The sequence below is a fragment of the Oryctolagus cuniculus genome, chromosome 7 (assembly GCF_964237555.1).
Source record: "Oryctolagus cuniculus chromosome 7, mOryCun1.1, whole genome shotgun sequence".
NCBI classification, from domain to species: domain Eukaryota; kingdom Metazoa; phylum Chordata; class Mammalia; order Lagomorpha; family Leporidae; genus Oryctolagus; species Oryctolagus cuniculus.
The window spans coordinates 128,814,315-128,826,354 of record NC_091438.1 but is presented as its reverse complement, the minus strand read 5'-3'; the positions used below and the strand labels follow the sequence as shown (position 1 = coordinate 128,826,354).

At 49.4% G+C, this 12,040-nt stretch overlaps 1 protein-coding gene across 1 annotated transcript; it reads right to left on the bottom strand.

The window, feature by feature from the left end:
• Positions 1–5,550: 5,550 nt before the first annotated feature.
• Positions 5,551–9,770, bottom strand: LOC138850366 (Kruppel-like factor 18). The gene is made up of 3 exons (XM_070076798.1): positions 7,673–9,770; positions 6,649–6,812; positions 5,551–5,730 (listed from the first exon to the last, which is right to left on the bottom strand). Exons 1-3 carry the CDS (start codon positions 9,768–9,770, stop codon positions 5,551–5,553), a joined length of 2,442 nt encoding a protein of 813 aa, XP_069932899.1.
• Between the last annotated feature and the right edge of the window lie 2,270 nt (positions 9,771–12,040).

The following is a 12,040-nucleotide window of genomic DNA, read 5'->3' as shown; positions in this document are numbered from 1 at the left end:
GGACTGCCTGCTGTTGGAGGAGTCTTGGAGGCTTGAGATGGGCATGGCCTGAGAGCTCTGCTTGGTTCTTCCGGGTTACAGGTGTGCAAAGGTGAGACCCTCAGGTTATGCGTGGTAAATCTCTCTCTTTTTATTTATTTATTTATTTATTTTATTTATTTATTCAGGAGTTAAGTAATACCACACTGCACGGCTGTGCAGAATTGATGGTATTTAGCTTCCAATCTCTGGCTTCTACCCAAAGAGTCTGTGCAGGCTCTGTTTCTCCTCTGGATCCACACTGGGTTGCCTAGGCTACTGAATCCTAGTGACTCAGTTCCTTAGCTCTCCCCTGTTGTTATGTAAATCCAGAGTGGGGGCCTGCTCTTTGTCTCTTGCTCTCCTTTGCAAGGGTGGCAGAGAGAGAAACTCGTCTGTACCAGTACCCCCACCATGTTTTTTCCTTCTCTCCTGTAGTCAGTCTGGCGAACTATCCCGCTCCCCTCTAGATTCTGACTTCCGTTTCCCCGCCCATGTCTCGGATTACTGAGCTCACCTCTCCTTCCAACGCCGATGTGTGGACTCGGAGCCCTGGGCGTCCCTGCTCTCCCCGCTGGTGTCTGTGTGACATCCACTCCCCTTCCTGCACTGGCGCGCAGACCCTGCGGCTCCCACGGCTCGGCTTCCGCGCGGTGGGCTACCTTATTCTCCCAGTAGGTCTTCCGAATCACAGCCACTTGATCCAGAAGAGTTTCCTCTGCAATTTTTTCCTGATCCTTTTTCTGAGGCTACCATAACTCCACTTTTATTAAACTAAATTTTCCCGGACTATCGGTGCGCGCCCTCCCTATTCCGCCATCTTGGCTCTGCCCCTCAATGGAAAATTTCTCTGTGCCTCTGCCACTCTGTAACTCTGCCTTTCAAATAAACAGGTCTCTTTTTTTTCTTTTTTTTAAAGTTTTTTGGGGCTGGCGCCGCGGCTCAATAGGCTAATCCTCCACCTAGCAGCGCCAGCACACTGGGTTCTAGTTCCGGTCGGTGCGCCGGATTCTTTCACGGTTGCCCCTCTTCTAGGCCAGCTCTCTGCTGTGGCCTGGGAGTGCAGTGGAGGATGGCCCAAGTGCTTGGGCCCTGCACCCCATGGGAGACCAGGAAAAGCACCTGGCTCCTGCCATTGGATCAGCACGGTGCACCAGCCGCAGCACGCCAGCCATGGTGGCCATTGGAGGCTGAACCAACGGCAAAAGGAAGACCTTTCTCTCTGTCTCTCTCTCTCACTATCCACTCTGCCTGTCAAAAGGAAACGTTTTTGGGAAGTTCTTTTTGGGTATAAAATCAATTTATATTCTAATAATAAAATTCCCAGAACTTAAATCCATCCTAATATTTACAAAGTTTTTTTCTTTTCTCATGTATTTATTTGAGAGGCAGAGAGAGATCTCCCATCCTCTGGCTTATTCTGCTAATGGCTGCAATAGCCAGAGCTGGGCCAAACCAAAGCCAGGAACCTGAAACTCAGTCTGGGTCTCCCTCATGGGTTGCAGGGACCCAAGTACTTGAGCCATCATCTTCTGCCTCCCAGGGTGCATGTTAGCAGGACACCAGGATGGAAATTGGAGCTGGGACTCCAACAAGGCCCTCTGATATGGGATGCAGATGTCTTAACCCCTGGGCCAAATGCCCACCTCACTAGTTGTCTTTTTGTCATGTAAAATACTTTTCTTTCCAAGCAGCCAATTTTACCAACTCTCCAAGAGAGTCACAGTTAGAAAGCTTTCTCTAAGTTCTGGTTATGGTTAAGAACTCACCAATTGTTTTCTACTACTTGAATGTTTCTTATTTTACTTCCAAATGCCTGTTGCACTTGGAGGTGGCTTTTGTGTATGAAATGAGGTAGAGATCTAATTCTGGCTTTGTAGTTGTCCCAGCATAATTTCTAACTGTTCACCTTTGCTTCAGTGATTTAAGTTGTCACTCTAAACATCTAGGTACTCCCCAAACACACTTGTGTCTGTCTGTCTGTCTACTTACTGCACAGTTGTTAGTCTATCCATCCATCAGTTCCACAGTATTCATCGACCTTGCAGCCCAGCCCAGCTGAGTGCCCACCATCCCACAACCTTCCCAATACAGACAGTGCAGGACGCGGCCTCCCACCCTCTGCTTACCACCCAGGCTTGTCTCCCCGGATCTTCCCAACACCACAGCCCTTCCGACTCAGATACTGTGTCCCACGCCTGCTGCCCACACCAGCATGTCTGTTCTCTCCCACAGCTCTCTCTCTGCCTGGACCAGATGGATGCAGTCACAGAGAATGAAGTTCTGCACTGTTATCTTGTAAGCCACACACTACCATGTTGACTAGTAAACCAAAGCCACCCAGAGAACTGCCAGGCTCCGCCATCACCGGCCTGCCAAGCTCGCATGCAAGCTGCATCCCAGCCCAGGCGCCTTCATTCAAAGGTCTCCTTATTGGGCCCTCAGCTGAGAAACCTCCCAGGGGCCTCCACCAAGGCTTCCTTATCAACAGCCTTGGCCAAGGTACCTACCTCCTGCCATCAAACTCGCCTTCGCCACTCCTGTCATTCTCCCCTCTTCCTCCCCTCCGGCCTGCCGTCCCAAGACAAGTAGGAATCCTCCTTCAGATAGGATTCTCCTGTCTGCACTGTCACTCAGAACATTAGTGAGCCAGCCCCTCTTCTTTTTGCCTCTTGCTTTTACCATGGGGCTGCGAGTAGATACGATCATTGCTTCCAGCTTGGCTCGCTGTCCTCACTGGCCATGGCAACACCTAACTCTTGCAGACACTCATTTTGAAAACACATGTAACTTACACACATTTCTGTTTCAAAAGTTATTTATTTAAAGGGCAGAGTGACATTGTGTTTTCAGGAATTCTCTGAGACACAGAAGCAGGACATCTCCAGGACCTCCCAGCTCTGCTTTGTTCGGGTCTGACGTAGGGGACGCCATTTCCCCCTTGTGCTCGATCTTCTTCTCCAAAAGCATTGTCGACCACCCAATCTCAAGTGTGGTTTTGACTGTCCCTCGACACCAGGATGGACCTGTTCTGGTTCATTCGGGAATGGTTGGAAACTGAGTTGATGTCAAGCCTTTGCCCATGTTTGAGTGACAAGGTCCAGAAAAGTGGCTCCCAGAACCCAGGCTGCCTGGAGTTCATTAAAATCACTTGGGCCTGTTCCATGGGCATTGGCTATCCTCTCGCAGAGCTGGACCAGCATTATCCAGTTAGGAGTTGTACTTCAGAGACTTTCAAGGATCAGGTACAATGTTCAGAAATGACCATGCAAAGTAAAATTAATAGTCAAATGATAAATTCAGTTTGTAAAATGGTTTAAAATCATGAACTCAAGCCTGAAGGGGAACCAGCTAAATAAATCAAAGAACTGGGTGAGACTAACTGTAGCCACTCAGCCTACTCTCAGCTCCCCCAGAATTTACATGAGTCTAGCCATCTTGTCTGCCTACTAGAGAATTAAGACTAATTCTGTTACCTAAGACTACCTCAGCAAAGAAATTGAGTGAGTGTGTTGAGTGACAACAGCCATTGAAGTTGAATCTGTACGGGCATTTAATGTAAATTTCTAGTCATATTTGCATCAGTGACAAACTAGAATTCAGATGTCCAAACAAATCTTGTTTGGCTCTTGGATCTAAGAGGGAGCTCGTGAAATGATTAGCCTGATTATGTCTTATAACACAGTCCTCTTCCTAGCTAGAGAGTGGTAGCCACATATTAGGGGAAACCAGAAGTCAGGATCCAGTCCAACATCTAGAGAGAGAATAACTCTAAAAAAACAGACAGGGTTACACTCTACCAGCAGACAGACATCATTTTTCTCTAAACCACTTTTCTACAGTTTCCCCTATTTTTACAAAAGAGAATAAGAGGTAATTTGTTTATAAAATAAATTTAGTTTCAACAGACAAATCTGATTATTTACACAAGTGCTTCAAAAATAGCAATTAACTACATAGGAATCTCTGAATTAAAAATCTGTTGAATGGCATGGGCCTTGGGCTGAGCAGTTAAGATGCAAGTTGGGATATTCCTATCCCCTAGCAGAGTGCCTGGGCTTGAGTCTGACTGCACCTTCAGTCCTGGCTTCCTGCTGGTGCACACCTGGGAGGCAGCAGGTGATGGCTCGAGCACTTGGGTCCCTGCCAGCCCAGGTAGCAGACCCAGGGCGAGTTTCCAGGTCCGGGCTGCAGCTCAGCCCAATCCAGGCTATCACAGGCATTCAGAGGGAGAATCAGTGGACAGAACTCCCACTGTCTGCCTTCTACATAAATAAAAATGAAAATAAACTTCTTTGGAGGCTGGGAAGCCAAACCCAGGCAGACTTCAGCCTTCCTCTGCTCTCATCCCATGTCCGTGCTCAATGCCTCAGTGACATAACCAACGTGGGTTGTTTTCTTTCTTTTTTTTTTTTTAATTTAAACCTTTAACAAGAGCTGATTGAAGTTCACTGTTTCAAAAATCAAGTTGCAAACTTTTACTGCAAATATAAAAATGAAGTTCTTAAACATCTCAGCTTGATCAGACAGGAAACAATTTAAAACTCTTTAAAGGTGTACTGAGAAAAACTAGGCTTTTCTTCTTAAACACATTTGTTATTACCAAAAAGCGACATCTTCAGGAAAAGATAATAAAAATCCCAAGCTGCCTTGACAATGCGCTCCAGTAATCAGGAAGGTGCAGCTCCAATTGTCTGTGCACTGCTGGGGTGGGGACAGCCACAGTGCTGGAGTCTCTGGCTCTGCTTTCTTTCCCGCCCCTCCTCTGGGCGTCGGTGGGAACCGTGGCGGGAGGCGGCCTTGGGTCAGCTGCTGGTGCTCCTCTGTCCTCTCCAGGCTGTCTTCGGTGAGGAGTGAGTCCTGCTCCCCATCCCTTGCCCATGGTCTCGCTGCTCCGCCTTCTCCCGCCACCTGCCCGCCAGCACCTTCCATCACTTCTGCACGGGAGGGTGGGAACACCCTGGGCCATGTCTTAGGGGCTGCACCTGCAGAGGGTAGCGAGAACCCCTATGCATGCACCTTGTGTGCAACCGTACGGGTCCCACACCAAGGGCTGCATCCACAAGGGTTCTCCCCACGTTGCAGGCGCGTCCTCAAGGGTTCTCCCCAGTGGCAGCATGGGCAGTGTCTACAAAAGTTCTCCCCATGGTGGGTATCGCGTCTTAAAGTGTTCTCCCCAAGGCGGGGTCCGTGTCCACACAGGTTCTCACCCACGGAGCAAGCCGAGTTCACAAGAGTTCTAACCCGTGGCGGGGGATGTGTCCACATGTGTTCTCCCCAAGGCGGGGGCCGTGTCCACAAGGGTTCTCCCCAAGGCCCAACTATATCTACACGGGTTCCTGGCTGCAGCACTTTGGCTGCCTTGCCCTGGAGCTGCACCAGGGTCTGCACCCTTTGCTGCCCACACCCCAGTGTCGCCTCACACTGCCGAGACCCTCCCTGGGTAATTCTGCTTTACGCAGCTGGGTACAAACACGCTTCCTCCGTGCTCTTCCCCTGGATGAACCAGAGCCTTTCGCACATGGAACCAGTTCACTGGGTCCACCGCCCTGCGCGCTTGGTTTCAGGGGCGTCGTGATGATGGATGCGGGTCTCGGCCTCGCTGCTGGCGGCTGCGGCTCCTCCTGGGCGTGAGGGTGGCGTTGATCGGGTGCTCATGGCTCTCTGGGGTCCGCTCTCCGCTGCTGCTAACTCGCTGTTTGGAATTATGCACTAGTAAAAAGAGAGAAGATTCTTATTGAACTTAGGCAAGTAAGTATATTGTCACAAAATAAGAATAGTCACAGTTTCAAATTTTGGCGGGACCAGACAGGGAAAAATAAAAAAGTTACCATTCTTCTCACAAGAATATTTATCGAATCGGTACAAGCTATAGATAGTTCAAGCGAAAAACTTTCCTTAAATTTAGAACACAGAACATCCTTAGAAAACCCGCATCCTTGGGTATCTGTACCCACATGGGAGACCCAAAAGCTCCTGGCTCCTGTCTTCAGCCTGCTCTAGTCCCAGCCCAGGGCAGCCAATTGGGGAGTAAACCAGCAAACAGACGATTGCCTGCTGTCTCTGCTTCTTTTTGTAACTCTGCCTTTCAAGTATATAACATCTTTTTTTAAAAGCTAAGTATTAAAAAAAAGATTTTCATAGAAGCAACTTACATGGACTCACAGAGTTCTTGTTAGAGCTCTTCTAGGCGTAAGGACCTTCAGGAGTCACGGCTCTGCTCTCAGACATGGAAGCACGAGGTCCCCTCCTCCATGACCTCCAAGGTTTGGGTCTGATGTGACTGCACCTGGGCACGGGCAGCTTTCACGGCAGTTTTGCAAGTACAGCCAAGATCCAGAAGGATTCATAGCACCCTCATAAAAGCAGTTACCCTGCAAGAGGGGAATGAATGAAGACTGTTTCTGATTCTATGAAGTTCTGTTTGATTCAGTTTTTGTATGAAAATCCACACATCTTAGAAAAAATAACAAATGTTTTAAAAAGCTTCCCAATAATAGTAAGCATGCACTGTGTTGGCACAGTGCTGATGATCAGGAAAGCAAAAATAATAAGGGAGAAACTTTCGGCCCTATGTATTTCCTCTTGGGCTGAGGAGTTCATAGTTCTGGGTGGAAATCATCTATGGACTTTCTGATGCTGTCGCAGGTGATCAGATCGCGCAAAGCTCTTGTCGCACTTGGTACACGTGTAGGGCCGCTCCCCAGAGTGCTTCCTCTTGTGTCTGCTGAGCTCGTCCACGCGGGAGAATCTCCATGGGCATCCTTCCTCACTGCATTCATAGGGCTTCTCCCCTGCAAGAGAGACAAGGAGAGACTCCTATCTCAGGGTCATGGCGGGCAGCGCTGTGGGAAGTGACCAAGAATAACAGGGTTTGGGGCACGTTGGGAGGAAGAGTCAGAGGAGAAATGCCTGGAGGGGGTGAGTAAAAAGGAGATGGAGGGACAGAGGAAAACCATGAAGGAGGAGAGGAAGAAAGGAAACGAGGAGAAGAAAGAAGAGGAACAAGAGTGAACGGAGGGCGTCCAGGGCTGTTAGTTCTAGAATGGGGTCCATGAAGCCACAGTCCCCGTAGAGGCAGGGTCAAGAACCTGCAGAAGGGGCCAAACATATTCCTTCCTTATTCCATCACCTGCATACAATCCATGTCACAGAACAACTCTGGCCCAGGACCAGAGCCTGTCCTAGGACTACTTTATTCACCCTGTCCTTTCTTTTTTTTTTTTCTTTTAAGAGCTATTTATTTATTTGAAAGTCAGAGTTACACAAGAGAAAGAGAGAGAGGTCTTCATCCATTGGTTTGCTCCCTAATTGTCCACAATGGCCAGACCCATAGTGGGTAAAGCCACTGCCTGAGACACTAGCATCCCATATGGGCACCAGATTGCGTCCTAGCTGCTCCAACTGCGATCCAGCTGCTTGCTAATGATCTAGAAAAGGCAGTGGCCCCTGCACCCATGTGGGAGACTCGGATGAAGCTCCTGGCTTTGGCCTGGCCCAGCCTTGGTCGTGGCAGCCTTCTAGCGGAGTGAACCAATAGATGGAAGATAGCAGTCTTTCCCCCTCTCTCTGTAACTCTTTCTAAATAAATAAATAAATAAATAAATTGAAAAGGCCCAAAACCCCTTACCCCTATGTCTGGGTCCTCACTCACCTGTGTGTTTACGCTTATGGATCTGGAGGTAGGAAGACTTTGAATAAGATTTCCCACAGTCAGGATATGTACAGACGTAAGGCTTCAAAAGCTCAGGATTCTTTGGAGGCTGATAGCGCTGGGTCTGTAGGTTCCAATTCTGCTTTTCTAAGAGTTGTCCTTGAACCAAAGAAGAACTTGAAAAGTACTCTGGAGGTTGTCCTTGCATCAAAAGGAAACTTGAAGCATATACAAATCCTGGGTGTGGCAATGAGAAGGACTGATGGGGCATCATTTGAGTCCCATAGACTTGGCTACTGTTGGTCATCATCTGGCCCCCATAGAGGGAGCAGTTACCAGTGAAGGGCATCATCTGGCCCCCATAGAGAGTCTGGTCACCAGTTGGCAAGTTAATCTGGCCCACATATAGGGTCTTGTCACCAGTTGGAGAATTCATCTGGCCTACATACAGGGTCTGGTCACTAGCTGGGGTGTTCATCTGGCCCCCATACAAGGTCTGGTTAGCAGTTGGCAAGTTCATCTGACCCTCAGAGAGGGTCTGGTCATCAGTTGGTGAGTGCATCTGGCCCACAAATAGGGTCTGGTCATTAGTAGTGGCGTTCAACTGGCCCTGATAGAGGGTCTGGTCACCAGCTGGTGAGTTCATCTGTCCCACATACAGCTTCTGGTCACTAGCTGGGGTGTTCATCTGGCCCCCATAGAGGGTCTGGTCACCACTTGGGGCATTCATCTGGCCCCCATACAAGGTCTGGTCAGCAGTTGTCAAGTTCATCTGGCCCCCATAGAGGGTCTGGTCACCAATTGGCGAGTTCACCTGGCCCCCATAGAGGGTCTGGTCACCAGTTGGTGAGTTCATCTGACGCACATACAGGTTCTGGTCACTAGCTGGGGTGTGCATCTGGCCCCCATAGAGGGTCTGATGGTCACCAATTGGGGCATTCATCTGGCCCCCATACAAGGTCTGGTCACCAATTGGCGAGTTCACCTGGTCCCCATAGAGGGTCTGGTCACCAGTTGGTGAGTTCATCTGGCCCACATACAGGTTCTGGTCACTAGCTGGGGTGTTCATCTGGCCCCCATAGAGGGTCTGATGGTCACCACTTGGGGCATTCATCTGTCTCCCATACAAGGTCTGGTCAGCAGTTGTCAAGTTCATCTGGCCCCCATAGAGGGTCTGGTCACCAATTGGCGAGTTCACCTGGCCCCCATAGAGGGTCTGGTCACCAGCTGGTGAGTTCATCTGGCCCACATACAGGGTCTGGTCACTAGCTGGGGTGTTCATCTGGCCCCCATAGAGGGTCTGATGGTCACCACTTGGGGCATTCATCTGGCCCCCATATAAGGTCTGGTCACCAATTGGCGAGTTCACCTGGTCCCCATAGAGGGTCTGGTCACCAGTTGGTGAGTTCATCTGACGCACATACAGGTTCTGGTCACTAGCTGGGGTGTGCATCTGGCCCCCATAGAGGGTCTGATGGTCACAACTTGGGGCATTCATCTGGCCCCCATACAAGGTTTGGTCAGCAGTTGGCGAGTTCACCTGGCCTCCATAGAGGGCCTGGTCACAAGTTGGGGCACTCATCTGACCCCCATAGAGGGTCTGGTCATCAGTAGAGTTGCTTATCTGACCCCTATAGAATCTCTGGCCACCAGTGGTGTTGCTCTTCTGGGCCCCATCGAGGATCTGGTCACCACCGGGAGTCCTCACATGCCGCTCTGTAAGAGTTGTCATCTGAGCTCCAGGCAGAGTCTGGTTCTCACTGGCGGTATTGATCTGATCATCCCATGTCATCTGGATCATGCCGAGGGTCCTCAACTGGCCGTCTTCACTGGACACTGTCAGCTTGCCGGCAGTGCCAGCTGACTTCTGACCATCAGTCGGTGTCATCTTCGGAATGTCAGTGACACCTGTCATCTGGGAGTCTGCTGTGGGTTTGGTCTGATCAAAGGGTACTTCCTGGTCTGTGAAAAGAGTCTTTCTTTGGTCCTCAAGAGGCCTATCAAGGTCCATAACAGAGGGTTGTGTGGAGTTCTGGATGAGGACGGTCCCGGGGATGTTCAGACGCTCAGAAGGCACTGTGGGGGTCAAGGTCGGCATCGCCAGGCTCTGGGCTGACTCTTGTTGGCTTCCCTCATCACAGGCAGGCAGAGGCACTGCCGGTGTTTCTGCCTCTTCCTTATGTGGCTCACGGAGGTCCTGCAAATACTCCTCGATTTCCTCAAGTGTGGGAGGGGTGTACCTCTCTGTTGTTGTCTAGTAACTGAAATAGATATTCAGCTGTAGGATCCTGCACAAAAAAAAAATTAGAAGGTCAAGAGTCCAGCCCCATTCAAATTCCTCACAGCTGTCTCCCTCCCTGCTGATCTCATCCTAGTCCAGCTCTTCCCCAGCCCTCGCCTTGAAGCCTGCAATCGCCTCAACTGGCCTGATACTAGAATGGACTCCAACCAGTGCACCCTCCACACAGGGAGTAACATTTCTAAAGCACACATTCTTTTAAAATTGTTTCCTCGTGTTTTATTTAAAAGACAGAGAGACAGGGACAGCGACTCAGAGAGCACATTTTTCATCTGCTGATTTCCTCCCCAGATGCTCACAAGAGCAGAGACCGGGTCAGGTGAAAATCAGGAACCTGGAACTCAAGCTAGGCCTCCCATCTGTGTGGCAGGGACTCGAGCACTGGAGTCATCGCTGCTGCCTCCTAGGGTGTGCGTGAGAGGAGCTGGGAATGGAAGTGGAGCCAGGACTCCAACCCAGGCATGGTGCTGTGGGATGCAGGGGTCCCACAGCACTCTGCCTGTCCTCAAAATGCAAGCTCTTCCTAAGCTATTTCTATCTACCAGTGCAGCTAGGAGTCTAGAGGAATGCTCCACTATGCCCTGCCGAGATCTCACTCCAGGGACTCTTCCAAAGATGGCCCGCCGCCCCAGATGTCTTCCTGGGATTCAATGAAGTGGATGCACTTTCTAAGATTTTTACCTCATTTCTTTTCTTTCCTATCATGACTCCAGAAGACAACTTAATCTAGTGTAAGAATCCAGATGTCCACAGAGGTGAAGTGAGTTGGCCCAGGTGGAAGACTGTTAACTACCCCTCTGGCACCCAGCAGCTTGAGCTTCCTGAGAACCTAGCAGGGACTGAACTATGTCTCCCCCAGATTCCTAGGCTGAACCCTGATCCCCAGTGTGTTGGGTCTTTGGGAAGAGATTAGGCCACGAGAGGAGAGCTCTCATGAAAGAAGTGAGTGCCTTCAGGGAGGCAGAGACCAGAGTTCTTTACTTCCCCCACAGGAAGGTACAGTGAGAAGATGGCTGTCCACAAGACAGCCAGCAAGCCCTCACCAGCCAGCGAATCTGCTGGCACCTTGAACTTGGATGTCCCACTCTCCAAAACTGTGGAGGAATAAATTTCTGTCACTTATAAGCCAGCTAGTTTATGGGACTTTGTTTCAGCAGCCCAAACTGAACTCTCTTTTATTTAATGAACATAAATTTCCAAAGTACAGCTTATGGATTACAATGGCTTCCCCCCACCCATAACTTCTCTCCCACCTGCAGCCCTCCCCTTTCCTGCTCCCTCTCCCCTTCCCTTCCATTCACATCAAGATTCATTTTCAATTCTCTTTATATACAGAAAATCAATTTAGTATATATTAAGTAAAGATTTCAACAGTGTGCACCCACACAGAAACACAAAGTGAAACATACTGTTTGACTACTAGTTATAGCATTAAATCACAATGTATAGCACATTAAGGACAGAGATCCCACATGAGGAGCAAGCACACAGTGACTCCTGCTGTTGACCCAACAAATTGACACTCTAGTTTATGGTGCCAGTAACCACCCTAGGCTCCCGTCATGAGTTGCCAAGTCTATGGAAGCCTTCCAAGTTCACCAACTCTGATCATATTTAGACAAGCTCATAGTCAAAGTGGAAGTTCTCTCCTCCATTCAGAGAAAGGCACCTCCCTCTCTTTTTTTTTTTCAAGGGAAAGGTTTGTTGGGGAACGCCCAACAGACCGGAAAGCTGATTCCAGCCAAGACTGGAAGAAAAATCACTCATCTTTTGTAGGTAGAGGGGTTTGAATGTAGAGAGGTTTTGAACAATTACACAGCATTAACTGGGGAAGAGGAGCATCAGTACACACAGGTTGGGAGTAGAGCCATCGGTGGTAGAGTAGAGGTTATGATTACAAAGAAATGAGGCCCAAGTGCGCTAGACAGGGTCTAGAACAAAGGACAGAGTCATTATTAGAGGAGCTAAGAAAGGTGCTGTCTAGGCTACAATTAAGTTTTCTGATTGAGAGGCAACTAGAACCTGACAGAAGGGGCTTGAGAGTAATCTGGTGGGCTTTAGGCCTTGGA